The sequence below is a fragment of the Pan troglodytes genome, chromosome 13 (assembly GCF_028858775.2).
Source record: "Pan troglodytes isolate AG18354 chromosome 13, NHGRI_mPanTro3-v2.0_pri, whole genome shotgun sequence".
Taxonomy (NCBI): Eukaryota; Metazoa; Chordata; class Mammalia; order Primates; family Hominidae; genus Pan; species Pan troglodytes.
In genome coordinates, this window is record NC_072411.2 from 56,149,772 (window position 1) to 56,170,551 (window position 20,780).

Genomic DNA, 20,780 nt, shown 5'->3' on the forward strand with positions numbered 1-20,780 from the left:
TATTTGATCAATAAGCAATCTTAAAGGTCATTTCTAAAAGAATACTCAGCTGCACTTTAAAAGATAATTTTTAATTGCTATTTTTACGTCTCTGGACTATAAAATTTAAAAAAAGATTCAAATTAGTTTAGTGATGCAGGGAGAAAATATTAAATAACCGAAAATTTAACAATATAATGATATATATTAGAGTTTACCCTCCCCAGTAGCATGAATAAAGAGCCACTAAGCATAAATTGCAATGGTACCTAATGGGTAGTATTAACCCATAATCTAAATAAATATTAAAGCTGTTTTAAAAAGTGACCACTGATATGTATTTCTGTAGAGATCTTAACTGATTTCTAGACGTTGGAAGCCTACTGTGCCATAATAAACTACTTTTTTCTTGCTTGAATAAATTCACACTAAACATTCCTCAGAAGGTTCATAGTTATCTTGAAAGTCAAACATTATTGCAGAATCTTCAGAAATAAATTAAAACCACATTGATTTTGCTTAAAGTAGTACAGGATTTAAACTAGCAGTGTTTATATGTAAGGAAAATTAAGTACCTCCATAAGTAGTTGTGAAGAGGTGAAGAGGAAATATCAAATATTATAAAACAAAAAAAGGAGTGTCAATAAAGATATTTTAGACCTTCTAAAAATATAGGAAGAAGTTTGGGTATGTGTGTGTAGATATGGATATATATGGTCATACATATAGTCATATATATATCCATATCCACACACACATTGTGTGGATATGGATATATGTGTATATGTGCATATATGTATATGGATATATATATCCATATACACACACAGAAACTTTTAGATTTGCATATATTTCTGCATACATATGCAGAAATATAAACCTGCATGCATATATGTATATGCATAAATATATGATATGTTTATTACATATAATCAGGTAAAATGTTAAGGATTTTAAGAGGAAACTATAAATAGGGCAAGTTTATTACTTATCCTTAGAGCACTGTGTTATTTCATATTGGTTTACAATTCTATGATGTAATCTTAACTTTTCTACAAAAGTAAGTACACACGATATGCCCTTGACCTTATGATGTAACCAAAATTATTTTATTAAAGCAAGGCTTACATAAAAAAGGCCAGGGTATGTTTGACAATGTTCTATATAGGTCTGATGAGTTGTAAGAAAGAGTATGTTCATTTAAAGATGTACCTACTGGTAATTTAGCTTTGTGTTGATGTTTATAACAGCAATTAAGTTTTGGAACTAGCATATTTCTTTGGCATACTCAGTAAACACTTATTAAATAAGTGTTTACTTATTGTTTGGAATTTTTTAGTTCCTAGAATATTTAAATACTTGAAAAAGGATCAGGAATAGTATATGACCAATTTCTTAATTTTTAATGGCATGCTTGCATTATTTAGTTAGCACATTCAATTTAATTATTTTGATTATTAAAGTAGGTTTTCCTTTTTATGGTGTATTATTAGTATCCTGGTTCTTTTTATTAGTATTAACTAACAGAAAATGTCCAGAGGCAATGAAAAACGCAAAACCCAGTGTAAATTAATAATGAACAGCAAGATTTATAATGACTGTGAGTAAATACAAAGATCAGCAGCTGGTTTATACAGATGGTCAATAAAATGTTGGAATGCCCAAAACATAAACATAAGGGGTGATGGTAGGAGGCAGGTAGTGATTAGATATGTGATCACTGAGGTTAACTGTTAGTTTTGGTAGAACACTGAGCTTTTTTTTCTTCCACTAGAAATTTCCTTCATGAAAAACATTATCAAAATGCTCCAATTCAAATTACAATGCCTCTTACAGCATGTATACATCAGTTTATTTTGATAGCCTGAAATGGCTGCTAGAGCATCTGAAAAATATCTGATTTAAAAATCAAGTAATCATTTAGGTCATAAGACATTTAGGTCCATTATTTGACAGCTAAATTGAATAATTGATATAATTTCATATTTCTGAATTTAGTGGTAAAATATGTGGGCTTCCTCTCAGAATTACATCTAGTCATTTGGAAATGCAAATCTTACAAATATTTATTAGCCTTATTTTATTGTTTTTTTTTTAGCATCACAGAGATCAGTGATATTTTAACCCTACCTCAAGCAATATATTCTGATTAATATATAAAATTAAACAATCAAATTGTACTTTTAGGATTCCACTATATGTGCCTCACCATCCTAAACTACCTTTTATGGTTTTTGTATCCCCGCCATCCCAATTACCACACACACCAGAGTACACGCATAGATACAGTACCTTAGCAAACCATATTCTATGAAAACTGACAAAGTGATTATCAGGAAAGAAAGCAAAGCATGCTGGTCATTTGAACTTTATCCCTATTTTGGCCCTCAGAAATGTCATGCAGTTAATTTTTTCTTCTTCTTGATATTGTGCCAGTAATAATAATCAGTAAGAAAGTCAACCCCATGCACAGCATGAATAGGTGAGTACTAAAATAAAATAATACCTATATAACAATCAATGCAATGTAACAGCGAAATGTCTTGAGACATGTAAAAATGTGTGTTATCATCACTTTACCTATAGCAATTTTCAAAGTATGGGGTTTGCAACCCAGGAAATGTGGAAGATGCTTCACTGAAGTGGAAAAAATGAAACACTATTTTATTTTATTTTTATATCCTTATATATTATATATAATACGTAAAGATACACGTCATCTTTATATTTATCTTTATATTTTACCTTTTAATTTTCTATTTTTGAGTTAAAGTGATACCTATGTTAATTCCCAACAAACATGATTCATTACAAATTCATACTCAAACATTTTTAATTGATTAATGAACATGGGGCCTGTTGCGAGAGGACTGTTAATGTACTCCTCCATGAGATCTCCTGATCATCAATTTTCCAATCATGTTCTTTGCAGTTCCCTTACCAGCTGGCGAACCTGTTAGCTACTGCTCACTGGTTAGTTCAGGTTCCTACCTCAAGCCATCTCTCCCTTCACACAGTGCTCAGTCAAATTTCCCCTCTAAATTTCTGCCTGATGGAATGATTTCCTTTCACTCACTGACTTGCAGGACCATGCATCAGTAGGGTTATAAAGAAGCAACTGCTAGCAGTTGCTAGCATATCGGTGAATTCTTATTTAATCTAAGCTTGCAATTTTTCTTCCTTTATTAACTGGTCATAAGGTACTCCCTGTGAAATTATAGTTGTGGTTGAGAGAGCCAACCTTAGCAACCCCACAGAGAAGAACTATGGAAATAAATGCCTTGACCTCATTCATCTTCTGTCTCCTAATACTCCATCATTGCCTTACCAACCAGGAGTCAAAGGGAAAGGGACCCTGGCTGGTATGGACATAGAGGTCAGCAACCCGAAGCACGGAGCTGGAGATGGTGCAGTCAGGCCTGTGGAGCCAAATAAATAGCATTCAGCCCAACCGCCCTCAACAAAGTTTCACAGTCCAGCATTAGATTTAATTTTATAAATTAAAATACTTTAGAGTATTTGAGGTGATCCATTTTTCGGTTCACACTTAGTCCAGTATTATTTTATTGATAATTCGTAATTGCAAATTTTGTGAAAGATATATATATTTTTTACTTCCAAAAAGGACTTGTTAGAGCCTCCTAATACTTGCCTCATGCTTTCTGTGACTAAATTAATGTTTGGAGCTCTGTTAGATATTTTATGAAGGTTTATAATAAATAAAATGTTACATCCAGAAATTATTTTAAAAATATATGTCCACTTCCTAACTAGATGCATAGTCAATGAATGCAGTACTCTTTTCTTTATGACAAAAGTGAGTATATTTTTCAAACATGATGAATCCAGATACGTGATGATATACTGCATGCTGCTCAAAGCTTACTATTTTCTATCTGTGGAATAACTCACAATGAATATTGGATTATGTAAAGAGCTTCTGTAAAATGGCCCTTGTTTTACTTGAGATGTCCTCTTCCAAAGGGCTTCTCAAAACATCCGGCAGCCAGATTGGTGCTTTTGTTTCCAAAGAATTCATGGTTGTTTCAAAAAAAAATTTTTTTTGGCAAAATGGGAAGAATGGGGAAGATAAGGATATTTCCTGTATAAAGCTGAAACTAAGGCCATTACTGGAGCTATTGCAAGATAAGGGCCTTTTAAATATTTTTTATTGAGGAAGCTCATTCTTAATACATAAGAAAATAATTTCATATTTCAGCATAATTTTATTATCTTAGTGAACACTTTAAAAGTTGGGTCAATGGTTTCTAGGAAACATTTGTGACTGTAACATGTGCCAAACAACCTCTTATTGTATATAAGAAGCGTATGAGCTTAATGTGTATTAGTAGAATATATTATAAGGATGATTGTGAAAGGAGTGGTAAACATTTTTATAGTAATATAGGAGTGTGCTTTTTCCTAAAAAGGAAACAAGGACCTTGCTACTTATTTTTTCTCAGCTACTAAATATTTTCCTTATCTGTAAATTGTAATGAATTTCCTGTGAGGAACTTATATCCTAGAACAAATCGTATTTCTTTATAGGTGCTCCTCTGCCCGCTTCTCATCTTATGTCCATTAAGAAACTGTCTTTCCATGGAACTCTGATCCTTTCTTTTTCATTCCCCAACATCTACTGACTCCACTTTGTACCTGTCACTATAAAAGCCAGGTTATATTCATTTTCACTGAAGCCAGATTTTTCGTTAATACGTAGCTAAAATTACCCTAGTGGGTGTATTAGTCAGGGTTCTTTAGAAGGACAGCATTAATAGGATAGATGCATATATAAAAAGGGAGTTTATTAAGGAATATTGATTCACGTGATCAGAAGGTGAAGTCCCACAATAGGCTGTCTGCAAGCTGAGGAGCAAGGAAGCCAGTCCGAGTCCCAAAACCTCAAAAGTAGGGAAGCCAACAGTGCAGCCTTCAGTCTGTGGCCAAAGGCCTGAGAGCCTCTTGCAAACCAGTGATGTAAGTCCAAGAGCCCAAAAGCTGAAGAGCCTGGAGTACCATGTTCGAGGGCAGAAAGCATCCAGTACAGGAGAAAGATGAAGGCTAGAAGACTCAGCCAGTATAGTCCTTCCACATTTCTCTGCCTGCTTTTACCTAACCACGCTGGCAGCTGATTAAATTGTGCCTGCCCAGATTGAGGGTGGGTCTGCCTTTCCCAGTCCACGGATTCAAAGGTTAATCTCCTTTGGCCACACCCTCACAGACACACCCAGGAACAATAATTTGCATCCTTCATCCAAACAAATCAAGTTGACACTCAATATTAACCATCATAGTAGGTAATGTACTGATTTAGAAAATATAGATAATGCAAACGAAAGATGTAAAAGGCCCTTTAATTAAATGAACCACTGCTAATCTTCATTGCTGATATATGCATATACTTCATTTAACTTTTGTTTTTCCAAAAATAGGCTTATTTTATAACATTGTTTTATAATCCTTTTTTTTTTACTTAGTATAACATGAACATCTCCCACATCATTAAATATTATTCTATGCATCATTTTAATCACTGCATAGTTTTCTTATATGAATGCAACACAATTTTTACAGTACTGTATATAAGATATTTGTGGGGGTGATGATATGTACACTTATAATGGGATCCATGCACAAACACACATGCATATACAAGCTACTTTAATCATGTATGCAGGGCTGGGCGCAGTAGCTCATGCCTGTAATTCCAGCACTTTGGGAGGCTGAGGCAGGTGGGTCACCTGAGGTCAGGAGTTCAAGACCAAGCTGGCCAACATGGTGAAACATGAAAAAATAACATGAAAAAATAAAAAAAAAATTATCTGGGCGTGCTTGTGCACGCCTGTAATCCCAGCTACTTGGGAGACTAAGGCAGGAGAATTGCTTGAACCAGGGAGGCAGAGCTTGCAGTGGGCCAAGATCACGCCATGGCACTCCAGCCTGGGTGACAGAGCAAGACTCTGTCTCAAAAAAAAAAAAAAAATCATGTATGCAGGTAAATCTTTGGACAAATCTATATATGTTTTAGAAATATTTTTAAAGGGAATTTGTGAGTCATAAGTTACAAGCTATGATTCACTTGCTTGTATAGAACAGTATGGGAAGGTGTGATGTGGGCATCCACTGTAGTGCCTATTGGCTTTGGCATATAACCTTCCATCTAAACTAAATGGTGAAATTATTTAAATATCTTATTTAGGAAGAGATTGTGAGCAAGAAGGCAGAATAAATGATCCATGATTGTACAGCAAATAGCTGACAATATTTAATAAGCCCCAGTTTGTGTTGAGGTATTGTTGAGACTCCTTTGTAGTAGTTATACAAAATATTATTTTTATTAAAAGTTACTATTGGGGCATTGAAATAAATTAATCATGGGCTTTTTAAATTTAAATGGTGATTTGCTAAATCTCTACTTATGATCTAATTTGTGATCTAATTAAACCCATTAAGTCCATAGTCTCCACACATTTTCATTGTGAGTTGCTATGATTAAAGATTTTTGAGCTTGTATTAACACATATCAATTTATTTATAATGTCTATACATATAGTAATCTCAACTCAATTCATCTAACTTTTTTTCAGTAACATAACAGACCATTTTATATATATATATATCTGAGATGGGGAAAACCCACGTTAAAAACTTCTATTCTAATTACTTTTTCATCAGTCTTTTGATAATAGAACTAGATTGTCTACAAATTGCCTTCTACTTTAAAAAAATTATTCACTGATTGAATGGACAGTGGCAAGTGCTGGGATGAGCCAAAATTGATGCACAATGCTTTGGGGAGGCTCATAGACTAACGGAGAAATGAAATAATTATATTAATAAAAATAACACTGACAAGTATAACAAATAGACCCAAAATTCTAATGGTTTAGCAAAATAAAGTTGTTGTTTTGTTTTGTTTTTCATGTAAATTTTGCAATGGATATTTCTCATGAGCAAATGGCTCTCTTCCAAGCAGTGATTCAGACATCTAGGTTACTGTTGGTAGTGTCGACTGCTGTTTTCCACACATGGCTTCCAAAGTTGCTACAGCAGGGGAAAGTACATGGAGAACCACACACGGGAAGTTTTTATGAGCCTGGCCTTGAATTGGCACATATCATTTCTATTCTCGGTTAAGGACCACACCTAACTGCAGGGCAGGCTGGAAAATGTTGCATAGCTATGTGTCCAAGAGGAACAGCAACTACATTAGTTCAATAGTTAGAATCTGTGTGATAACATGCAAAAAATGGAATTGCAACATTATGAAAAGTATAATGGAATGATGTAAAAGAGCTATAAAATTATAAAAGAGAGTTATCTTACCTGAAAGTTGAAATTGGTCTTCAAAGATGAACAGGGATTATTTGAGTGATCAGAGGTTGAAGGAACTTTCTGGCAAAAGAAATATACAGAAAGTCAAAGAGATGAGAAAAGGAATAATTCTAATACAGCATGGTTCATTTTCAATTCACCCATTAAATTTCCACTACTTTTTCAAAAGGTATTTTCAGGCAAATTTACAAAGATGTATACATAAGGAAGAATATTAATTGCATTGCTCTTTATAATAGATGTGATTGAGACCAACATAAATATTCAAAGAAAAAGCATTGGTTAAATAAATGATGGTGTATCCAAACTTTGGAATATTTTGCACCCATTAGAAAATAAGTATGGATTCACATATTTATTTGGAAAGGTTTCCACAAATGTTTTTTAAATGATAAAAATTAGCATGTACAGGCTGCGCATGGTGGCTCACGCCTGTAATCCCGACAGTCTGGGAGGCCGAGGTGGAAAGATCACCTGAGGTCAGGAGTTCGAGACCCGCCTGGCCAACATGGCAAAACCCAGTGTCTAATAAAAATACAAAAATTAGCTGGTGACGGGCACCTGTAATTCCAACTACTGAAGAGGCTGAGGCACAAGAATCGCTTGAACCCAGGAGGTGGAGGTTGCAGTGAGCTGAGATCGCACCACTGCACTCCAGCCTGGGTAACAGAGGGAGACTCCGTCTCGAAAAACAAACAAACAACAAATTGGCATGTAAAATAATGTTGAATGAAATTATAAAATTCAGCATATATGAATAGTCCTATTTTAAATACATATGTATGTTTATGTACAGATTATTGCTGACTGTTCATTCAAGCAGTAGTTTAATTGATTTTTCACTGTTTTTCTATAGTGGCTTCCTCCTTTGCTTTCTTCCTTCCTGCCTGCCTGCCTTCCTGCCTACCTTCATCCTTGTAAATGAGCATGCATTATTTTTATCATAAAAATAATATATTTTGAGTAAAAAAAAAATGTTGGTGATCAGTGTTCTCTTGTTTCTGTGGATAATCTCTCTTAGCTAGCTGATATAAAATGCTACCTTATTGATTATCTAATAGATGACACCCTTCTGAGAAGTAGTAGCTAATATATGCTAGACTTGATGCAGCCGGGGCTTGCTATTTACAACTTTCTACGTAAGAAATGAAAAACAAATCTTACTGTCAGATGTGTCAGATTTATAAAAGTTGTATATAGTTTATTTTCAAAGGGATGCTAAATGAATTGCTACTTGTCATACATTAAATAGAATAAATTTAGTTGTTTAATTTATAGGTTAACTATCATATTGATATGTGAAGTCTATTTTTGTTTCTAAGAGAAATGGGCCAAAGCAAGTGTATACTGAATCCCCTTATTTTATTAAGAATTAACCCTGAGCCACGTGTGATGGTGGGTTCTTGTAGTGTCAGCTACTCAAGGAGGCTAAGGAGGGAGGATCCCTTGAGCCCAGAAGTTCAAGGTTGTAGTGAGCTGTGACCGTGAAACTACACTTCAGTCTAGGTGACATAGAGAAAACCCCATCTCTTTTAAAACAATGAAAAAAGCAATTACTCAAATAATTATCCTTGATAAACTAGAGCCTTTGGACTGGCAAAAGAGCATGATCTGGGTAATGGTGAGTGGAGGGTAAAGTGGTTTTTGTGGTGGGGGGTGGTGGAAAAACCAGTATGGTTTTCTTATCTTCTGAGTCATCTATAAACAGATAATTGATTGACAAGACCAAAAGCATTGTTTTAGGGAAACTGATTTATTGGTAGCAGAGTATGAGTATTCAAATATGAGAGGGACTAAAAGTCAGTGTTTCTAATTTATTACAATTGTAAAATTGGAAGTAATGAAAGTGAAAGATCTACAATGCCAATGAAAAGAAAGATTTTAAAGGAAAATATACAAAAAGTAACAACTGAGTAGATCTAAGAATAGAAATACAATTTGAGAGATTTTTTTGACAAGCAAGGCATATGGGATATTATTTAGATTTTGATTCAATGTTATGCTTGTACCATTATTCATCACATATTACTATGTTCTCTAACAGAATAAAATTATTACTTTAAAATCAGTCAACTTGAAATGTTTTTTGTTGTTTGTTTTTGCTTCAAGCTTTTTCCTAGATATAGACTAGTTCATTTCTCTTTTTTTCAAAGAGACACTGCCCATTAATAAAGGGGTAATTATGCAAATAAGAAAATGTTCACAATGTAATATACATAAGCAAATAATACAATTGATAAATAGTGTTCTTTTTGGTAGATTTATCAGTTGGTTTGTTTATAATATGATCATCTTCTTTAACATTGGGAATTCTAAGATTAAAATAAATGTAAATTAAATTTTTTCAGTAGGTTCTGTGTTAGAGAAAATGAAAGGTATAAAATGATTCTGGTTTTATAATATTTCTAAAAGCTTTATAATGTCATTTTGAGTCAAACTAATTATTTTTTTAAATAATTTCACTATATAATTAGGAAGAAAATAGCTCATAGCATAATAAATTAATCTCTTTTTGAAGTCTACGCCAGCTTTGGTATTTGAACATTTCATCCATATTCAAATCAACAATAAAAAAACCACATGTAGATTTGCTTGCCTTCTGCATTACATTTGCCTGTTAGAGTAGATAAATAGCACACATATTTAAATGACAAGTGTTTTTTTTTTCCTCTGACTATGGGGAAGCATGATATTTTGTGAGTACATGAGTCTCTTTGTGTGTGTGCTATGTAAAGGAAATCAACAGGTGAGAAAAATGTATAGAAACTGATATTTAAAGGTGCTTAAGACCAGCGATAAGTCACAACACCCAACTGCTTATTCTTTCCCATTTGTTATTTATGCTATTTGAAGAATTAGAAAAGTGTTTTCTTCTGGTAAGATGCCTTCCTCCAGGTAAAAGCCAGAAAAAGTAAAAGGCTCGTTCCCCACTATAATTACTTAGCATTCTTTTTGCTTGAGCAAAGTGAAAAACACCAATAGGCCTGCTGATACACAAGCAAAACACACACACACACGCGCACACACACACATTTTAAAAATGTCAAATATATATTCATTAGAAGCTGTAACAGAAAAATGTATTTAACTCTGGGGAGAAGACGCTTAACCTGATATTCTTTAAGTTGTTACCTATTCTCCACTAAGAAAATGAGAATAATTAGGAGAATGACTACATGTTGTTGCAAGTAGTCCTTAGGTATACAGACACTGTTTATGACCATTTTAATTTCATTGATTATGATACCAAAACATGGCACAATTACTCCTGCTACCACTGACAAAACTATAACTTACATAATGTGAAAATAAAACTGTCACGCCTTTGAATATATTGCAAATATCAAATACTTCTGTGTGCTTTAAATTGACCTTCATAGCTTAAGGTGTTAGAGTTGGGCCCATGTCCTTTCCACAGAGCGAAATTTTAATCCTATCTGCTTCCTAGTCTTGGAAGCATTGTGTTGATTATGGTGACTTTCTCTGCAGCATGTCTTTTTATCAGTTTACAGACGGTGAAAGGGATCAGAACATGCATTCCCAAATATGCCGCTTTGTCATATGGGTTATTTTAAGCTGCAGGCTCTTTCTTAAGAAAGAGCACATGCAGGAAGCTGTTTCTGATCTCCCTGTTTCTGCCTAAAAGAAGGTCACAAAGTTTCCCATGATACAAATCCCCCCACCCCTTCCCACTGTATTAGAAAGCAAAAATTGTTCTCGTCACCAGAAGTTAGGAGTCAACACTGGAATGGACCTATGCAAACAAGCTCACTAAAATAACCCTAATCTCCTCATAGTTTTCCCCATATATTTCCCAGTTACAAACCCGCAGTTTACTGCCCCTAGCTCCCTACCTAAATCTCCTTTGTATTATCACTTACTGACAATTTATTATTCTTTGTTTAAAGTGATATATAAGCTTTTGGGCCTAAAAGATTCTTTGACCTTCATTTTCCTTCTGAAGACTCCTGTGTACACATAAAAATACATTTGTATGCTCTTCTCCTATTAATCTGTATTATGCCAGTTTAATTCTTATATCACCACAGAATGTAAGAGGATAAAGAAGGTTTTGTTCCCCTACAAAGATATTGTAAACAACTGTAAACAGGGAATTTCTTTCTTAATTTCCAAAAATTATTTTTAAAAATGTACCCCAAATTATTTAACCATTCAAAAGAATCACAAATTTTCAAAATGTTAAGAATCAGAATATTTTTTATACCAGGGAAAAAGTATCTCTTTTTTATGGAATTAAAGTTACAGTCCAAAATATGTTAAAAAATAAAAAAACCTAAACTGAATATTTATGGTTAATAGGAGCGCCCATGTCACCTGTTAGTGTTCTTATTTCAGAATTAGAAAGACTCACAAAGAAGCCACATATAAATTCATTTATTACTTTCTGTAGACTAAAAATTTTTTTTAATCTTACAAATGAAAGATACCTTAATGTCATTGTCTCACCGACATCACAAATTCATCCAAAGCCAAATCCAATAATGTCATCTGAGTTTAGGGATATTACATATACTAACACCTAAAGAAAATTATTTTTATTGGAATTTTATTTCTTAAATTTAGAAAAATATACCTTCTCATAAAATTTCTGCCATTGTTTCTATTTTTGCTTTTTAAAGTGAATGATAATCTTTGTAAACTTTATTTTCATGACAACTTTTTAAATAGTTTGAAATTGAATACATTTTTTTTTCTACATTCAGTGTTTCCAGTTCTAACTATTTTTATATATGTGAGAGGATTTCAAGGCCAATCACTTTTTTTTACCCATATCTAAAGGTCCTTAGAGATGCCTATTCTCTTATATGGTTTGACTCATGCCATTACAAAGTCATCAACTGGATGGTCAACTGTGTATTCATGTTAATAATACCAGTTTTGCTGTTTTGTGACTATGATGGTTGGCTCAGAGCAAAATTTGCTGGATGTGTTCTATCCTAGTTTTTACCATATTCATACATTATTTTAGAATTTATATTTTTAATGAAATGTTCTAACTTAAAAATTATTTTCATATGCATTATAGTCCTTATTTTTTTCAGTATTTCAAGGTATGCTGTGCCTAAATATGTGCCTTTTAATGTATATGGAAATTAAACTCAGTTAGATTAATGTGTTAGGAACTATAATATAGCAGAACATTGGAAGAGTCAAGACATTGGAAGAGTCAAGACCAGAACCACATTCCTTTCACTTTAACCTAATTTAATATCACTGTGAAGAGTAACTTCAGGATGCATTTGGGCCAACTGGCACTTTGTCTTATTACTATATATTAGCATGCATACAGGTATGTGTAGGCAACACACACACACACACACACACACACACCCCTTGAAACATATACTTTAGATCTAGAAGGGACTTTAGTGTAGTGATAACTTGGGAGAAGTGGCGAGAAAATTAGCCTATATATCAAATCCTGCGTTCTCTTCATGAATATTCAAGCCCAGAATATTATTGTGAAGTTTCAATTATAGAGCACGTAGTATCCAAATTTCAACTTGACATTTGAAGTTATGTGTCACCATTATGAAGCTTCTTTTGACGCAATTCAAAATGTTTTGACAAAGGAATTAAATTATTATGGGATTAAGGCTTATTAGTTTTGTTTGCCTTTATAAAGATGTAATGGCAGTAGATATGTGAAATATCAAAACATATAATTGGATGTGAAAATAAATTAATCTTAGTATTCTTTAAAGTTCTTTTATTTTGCATTATTTTGTCTGCCTAGTGTTCAACTTCAGTTTTCTCTAATAGCGTATGAAATATATGACAGAAGTTTTAAGATTGAGTATTTTGTACATTTAGAATTATTGTCTTAATGTTTAGTCATCATATAATTTATCTAAACTTGGAAGATAATACGCAGAATTGATGTTTTTCTTTAGCAGATTGTGTGGTTTATAATCAGTAAAATCTTGATCATTATATTATAAAACCTGTATGTAAATAATATGCTTCAGAATCTAATCAGACACACAAGTTTATTTATTCAGTTCATTATCTGTGTGTTTGTATGTATGTCTGTATCTCTGTATGTCTTACAGCTGTTATTTCAAGAAACCAAGAAGGGCCAGGAGAAATGGGAAAAGCTGTGTTGATTCCTAAAGATGACCAGGAGAAAATGAAAGAGCTGTTTAAAATCAATCAGTTTAACCTTATGGCCAGTGATTTGATTGCCCTTAATAGAAGTCTGCCAGATGTCAGATTAGAAGGGTAAGTTTGCATTTGTTATATAATCTTTTATATTCATGATCACCATATTTCAGAATCTCAGAACTTGAGCTAACTCAGATTATATCAATTCTAGCAATGTGTGGTTCTGAGCACCTATCACATAGCAGGAATTTATTGCGCATGCATATGCTGAAAAAGATGAACTATTTTCTTCCCTGGCAAAGCAAAATACGTTACTTGCAAAGATGCTGCAAAATACTCAGGCCAAACAGGTTTTTCTATGTGAGATGTTTTTTGTTGTTGTCATTTTGTTGTGCTTTCTTTATCATACCAGATGCAGAGCAAATATGCTCTTTAGTAGATTACAGTCGTGTATTGCTTAACACTGCAGAAATGTTCTGGAAAATATGTCATTAGGCAATTTTGTCATTGTGTAAGCATCATAGGTGTACTTACACAAACCTATATGGTATAGACTACTACATTTCTAGGTTATATAATGTAGCCTATTGTTTCTAGGCTGTAACTCTGTACAGCATATTACTGTACTGAACACTAGAGATAAATGTAACATTATGTTAAGTATTTTTGTATCTAAACATAGAAAAGGTATAGTAAAAACACGGTGTAACAGATAAAAATTTGTATACTTGTATAGGTCATGTAACATGAATGGAGCTTGCAGGACTGAAAGTTGCTCTGGGTGAGTCAGTGAGTGTGTAGTGAATGTGAAGGCTTAGGGCATTACGCTACTTGTAGACTTTATAAACACTATACACTTAGGTTATACTAAATTTATTTTTAAAATTTCTTTCTTCAGTAATGAATTAACCTTACATTACTGTGATATTTTTACTTCATAAAGTCTTGAATTTTTTCACTTTTAAACTGTTTAGTATTAATACTTACCTTAAAACACAAGCATACTATACAGCTGTAAAAAATATTTTCTTTCTTTATATCCTTATTCTATTAGTTTTTTTCCGTTTTTAATGTAATTTTTAATTTTTTCTGTTAAAAACGAAGACGCAAACATACACATTAACCTAGGTCTATTCAGGGTCAGGATCATCAAAACATCACTAGGCAATAGGAATCTTTCTGATTCTTTATAATCTTATGACACTCTCGTCATATATGTGATCTGTCATTGGGTAATGCATGGCTGTATTTGCCTTACTGCATAAAAAGGTCCATATACTTTGCTTATAAAAAGTATACCTGCATTGCTTTTCCAGCACAAAAATAGCTCGTTGTCTATATGACTCTTTCACCCTATAAAAGTGGTTTATTATGGTTTCCAGCAATTTATACTGCTGTTTATAATTAGAATGCTTAATTATCAGCTATGGAAGAAATATGCACTTGGAAATAATATTGCACAAAAAATGATGTTGAAAAATTCAACTTTTATGTGATTAACTGTAAGCTATGCTCTAGATAGTTGAACATGTTTTAAACAGATGTAATAAAATGAAAGTATTTAGTGGCAGAATTGTTATTCTAATATATGGTCCTTGTAAAACAAACTCTTGGCATTAATAAAAGATGTGTCTTGAGATTTTAGAAAATCTCCAGGTTTACAAATATACTGCAGGACACACTTCCATGTAAAGAGAAATTGTTCTTTTGAGCACTTAGTGATTTTTCTCTACATGCAATAGAACATAATTAATGCAAATAAAATTTGCCACCTCTAATGGGCTACATTACACTACTGTGTCATGATATTAGCATCATATTTACTAACTCTTATTTTTTTCTTTCTGAATTACTTCATGTAATATGAAAACCTTGGCTGGGCTTGGTGGCTCATGCCTGTAATCCTAGCACTTTAGGAGGCCAAGGCAGGCAGATCACCTTAGGTCAGGAGTTTGAGACCAGCCTGACCAATATGGTAAAACCCCATCCCCACTAAAAATACAAAATTAGCCAGGCGTGGTGTTGCATGCCTGTAATCCCAGCTACTCAGGAGGCTGAGGCAGGAGAATCGCTTGAACCTGAGAGGCAGAAGTTGGAGTGAGCCGAGATTTTGCCATTGCACTCCAGCCTGGGCGACAAGAGCGAAACTCTGTCTCAAAAAAAAAAAAAAAAAGAAAAAGAAAGGAAAAGAAAAAAGAAAACCCTGTTGAGATTCCAGGGCTTGTAATTGTCAGAGGTTTATTTGGTATCTTAGCAACTGCTTTGTGACAACCATTGTATACTTTTGAAATGTCTCTCTCAACAAAATCACAAGTAATTACATATTGTGGACATTTTTGGCCCCTGGGAAATAGTTCAACATTTAATATTAAATTTGTGCATTGCAAATTATTATGTAAAAATAATTTTACATGTAGTCCTGTGCATATGTGTGTGTGTGTGTGTATATATATATTTGTTTGTATATAGATACATTTAAAAGTACATACAATAAGCATATACAAAAAATATATACAATAAACATAGTCTTCGAAGCAATTTTGAGCATTTTAGATGCTAAGTTTATAATGTTTAAACATTGCATTTATTACTTTGTTTTATATGCTGTAGTATGCTGTAGTGCAATGGTCCCCAACCTTTTGGCACTGGGGACCAGTTTTGTGGAAGACAATTTTTCTACAGATTTGGAGGTGGTGGGTTGGGGGTTGGGGGTGATTTCAAGACGAAACTGTTCTAACTCAGTTGATCAGGCATTAGATTCTCATAAGGAGCACACAGCCTAGATCCTTCGCATGCGCAGTTCACAATAGGGTTTGTGCTCCTATGAAAATCTAATGCAGTGGCTGATCTGACAGGACACTGAGTTCAGGTGATAATGCTTGCTCTCAGGCAGCTCACCTCCTGCTGTGTGGCTGGGTTCCTATAACAGGCCAGGACCAGTACTGGTTCTCAGCCCCAGGGACCTCTGCTATAGTGTGATAAAATGAGTGGCTATGATACTTATATATTCCAGAAAACTAGGTAAACACTATTTCAAATTTTTTAAAAATCTCAACTTTCAACTGTCAGAATACAAATAAATCAGAACCATGAATTTAAAAAAAAATAAGTCTTCATTGAGCTAATGTTTAAAATATTCATAGCCAGTGATTTTTTTTTTTTTTCTTTTAAGAATCTCTGCCAGGCACAGTGGCTCACACCTGTAATCCCAGCACTTTGGGTGGGAGGCTGAGGCGGGCAGATCACCTGAAGTCACGGGTTTGAGACCAACCTGGCCAACATGGTGAAACCCCGTCTCTACTACAAATACAAAAATTAGCCAGGTGTGGTGGCCCACGCCTGTAATCCCAGCTACTCAGGAGGCTGAGGCAGGAGAATCACTTGAACCCAGGAGGCAGAGGTTGCAGTGAGCCGTGATTGTGCCACTGCACTCCAGCCTGGGTGACAGAGTGAGACTCTGTCTCAAAAAAAAAAAAAAAAAAGAATCTCTTAGCTCTAGTTTGTTGTCTTAGTCTAAGAAAAAAAGGATCCCTTAGCATACTAAGTTTATGAGTAAGTCTTAAACTGTGGAGCAATCCAACATTTTAAATGAATAATTCAAGTTGCTTAGCATGTAAAGTACATAAAATCCTGTATATACTGTGGTTATTATTGCTTGAATTTTCATATTTTACAAATAGTCTCTGAAATAATATTAATGAAAAAACTTTTCATTTTATTTTTATATAAAACTACAGTATATGTTTTAAGTAAGAAAACAGTAATACCATCCAAAATTCCTAGACAAGTCACAGTATATGACGTTTACCAGGGACATTTGCAAGTCATCTTGAATGACTCAATTGTAGGACTGCCTGGGAACAACTAATGTTGAAAAACTTACCATGAGTCACATATCCAAACTGTTATTTAAAAGATGTAGAAATGTTAATACTCATTTGATCTAGAAAATATTTCTATAATTTGATTATATGCCAGTTACAGTTCAGTTTTTGGATAATTATATCTTAAAAAGATATAGATACATTAAGCTAGCACAAGTGATGACTGATGTAAAGATGTAAAAAGAATAGGATTCTAAAATAATTAATTTAAGAAGAAGCTGAATTTATTTTAGTGGAAAACTTGAGTTGATACTTAGAAAGTGTCTGAGTCATCCAAACTGTGAATTCATTCAAATATCTAATCATATTTTACTGCGTTATACCTTTAAACTATTTTGGCTAAATTCAGAAAATTGTCCAAAATGTTTAATGTTATGTTTGACGCTAATATCAATTTACAAATATTGGAAAACGTATTCGGGGAATAAATCTAAGCATATATGCTATGTTTACACAGAGAACAGACTAGGTAAAAATAGTTTTTCTTGGAGGCAGTTGTGAATAACCATCAGGACAAATTGAAGTTCTGTTCTGTAATATCTATCCCTAGGAATGTTTAAATATTTATAAAAATTTACTTAAAGTATTTAATTTTTTAATACACGCAACACATTTGTATGTAATCCTAATTTTTTTGATAGAAGATGCTAGTTACAAAGAAATTATGTTACTTTTATATTTTAAGTACAATTAAAGGCAGATGCCTTATGAAATGTTTTACCTTCTTGAAGGCCCTTCATTTCTGGGATACTTATGTAGTCTCTCTCTCTCTCTCTCTCTCTCTCTCTCTCTATATATATATATATATATATATATATACACACATACTAAAAATTTACATATAAATTTACATATAAATAATTTATACATATAAATAAAATTTTAGACAGCTGTGACCAGCCCTCTCTCTCCTTTGCCCATTCCCCCACAAATAAATTTTTTTAAAGTAAATGTCTTAATAGCCTATCTGATTCAGAATGTTGAGAAAAATGACTATTAACTAATGGCTCAGCATTAGAGATTTGTTAGCATGTTTCTCATCAATTATGGGGCTAAGATTTGTAAATTTGTATATTTTGGATTTCAGAAGAGCAGGGTTTAAATGCTTCTGTTGTCAGAAAGTAAATAAGTAGATGCCATTTTGTTTGGCTTTTAACCTAAAGTCCTTTAGCATTTACTTGAATTCAGTCATTTAATAACACTTCAAGGGCTGGTATTGAGTGTTTTTGAAGGTTATAATGCAGCTAGCATTTAAATATTTTTCATCAGGAAAAAATTGAGAAAATAGGAAATTTATTTTAGCTTTTTATATCCTAGGCCAAATAACTGCTTCTTACATATGCACACTTTCAAGTCAATAAAGAGGAAAAGACTCTAGCAGCCTTACATTATTAGTGGAAGAGGAGCTGTAGCATACAAATTTTGAATAAGTTGCTCTCAAAGGACAAAGAATTTATTTACTACATAAAGTAGGAATAAGACATAGTATATATTTTTTCTGTGCTCAATCTCGTGAGTACGTGTTCATTTATAAGGTTTGCCTTTCCCATAAATTAAAATATGATAAATGTAGCATTGATTGCACAAAGGAGAAATAGAAAATGAGAATATTAATTGGATTTCCAATCTCTGTTCCACATCTTTTCTTTTTAATTTGAGAATTATTGCAACATTTATATGCTGGTAAAAATCTTCCCTGTGAAGATAATAATAATTTCTTTAATAATTTGATTTATGTAATGTGCTCATGTGTAGAATTAATTTCACTATCCAAATTAAAAGTGGTATGTTAGAATGCCTGTATGTTTACATATGCACAATGTATGTATATATGTATGTATGTGTGTGTATATATATATATATACACACACACACACATACATACACATACACACACACATATACACACACACTTGAGGAATGTGGATATAAGTATTATTATCATTTGGGGGATAATAATACTGTTACACTGTAAGTTTCCTTTCAAATAAGAAAGTAGGGTAACACATGTCTAGGCATGTTCTCAGAGACACATTTAAGTACATTGTATGTAGAAAACATGCCACATAACCTTTATTTACACTTGAACTACCCCTCCATAGTTTCATTATGTAATTTAATTTTCTGACACTACTACCTTCAACTTCTAAAAAAAAGTGGTATTATATACATAACATAAAATTTACCATTTTAACTATTTTAAAGCACATAGTTGAGTAATGTTAAGTATAAAGGACATCAGAATATGCTACCCTAAAATATGCGAATTTAGCATAAAGATCCTTTTGAGCTGAAGGCAATTAAGGAAAAGCAGGCACAGGAAACCTCTCTACTCTTCCCCATCTACCTAAAAGTAGGGCATACATTTGACTTATAAAAGCATCCCCCACTCTCATACCAGGAGGAGAAGAGCAACCTTTATTAGCAGAAATAGAAATGCTGTCAAGATAAGCCAGCATAAACAAATCTCACTAAATAACCTTTATTATCCATTAGTTTCCCTCCTGCATTACAGCATTTCCCACCTTAGAAGCCCCAAACCCTTTTCCTTTGTCTTGCCACTTCTCCACAATTTATCACCCTTTTTTAAAACGTCATATAAACCCACTGAGTGTAACTACTTGTTTGGGTCTTCACTTCTTTTCTATGAAGGTCTCCGTTCATGTGAAAATCAAATGATTATAATCAAATAAAATGTGTATGCCTTTTTTCCGGTTAATCAGTTTTTTGTTAGTTTAATTCACAAGCCCCAGTTATAGAACCTAAGAAGGTAGAGGAAAGATTTTTCTCTTCCCTGTAAGTGAATTTACATTGTTGTGCAATGAATCTTTAGCATTATTTTCATTTTGTAAAACTGAAACTCTATAGCCGTTAAACAGGAACTCCACATTTCCCCAGCCCCTACCAACCACCATTCTATGTTCTGACTTTCTAAAGTTGATATTTTTAGCATTTATTGGGACCTAATTGTGTACCAATGAAAACTAAAATATAAGGTTTTACATTAGAGAATGGAATGAATATATACATATATATATGTATTTGAATGGAATATATATATATTTGAATGGAATAATATATATTTGAATGGAATATATATATATTTGAAAGGAATATATATATATATTTGAATGGAATATATATATATTTGAATGGAATATATATATATGAATGGAATATATATATATATTTGAATGGAATTTTATATATATATCTCCTAGTATGTGGCAGTGTGAATTTAGAAGTGCCATTGTATCAAGGCGTGATGAAGGACAGTTTTACAGGAAGGTGTATTTGGAACCAAGCTTTGTAAGATGAATTTGTGTAGAACTAGGCTGACACAGAAAGGAGACAGCAGAAAGGAGAGTGTAGACAAGCAAGCCAGTTCTGGTTAGAGGAGGGCCAATGAAACTATTTGCTAGGAACGTGCATCATAGGTAAACAGGTATGGAGCCT

General features: G+C 33.2%; 1 protein-coding gene across 8 annotated transcripts in view; it reads left to right on the forward strand.

Annotated features, from left to right (window-relative positions):
* Positions 1-20,780, forward strand: part of GALNT13 (polypeptide N-acetylgalactosaminyltransferase 13) — a 584,712-nt gene that overhangs the window by 255,062 nt on the left and 308,870 nt on the right. For all 8 annotated transcript variants that reach the window (XM_063791209.1, XM_054679032.2, XM_024354859.3 and 5 more), the window contains one exon: positions 13,389-13,557. In XM_063791209.1, coding sequence (XP_063647279.1) covers positions 13,389-13,557 — 169 coding nt within the window. The remainder of the gene's footprint in view (positions 1-13,388; positions 13,558-20,780) is intronic.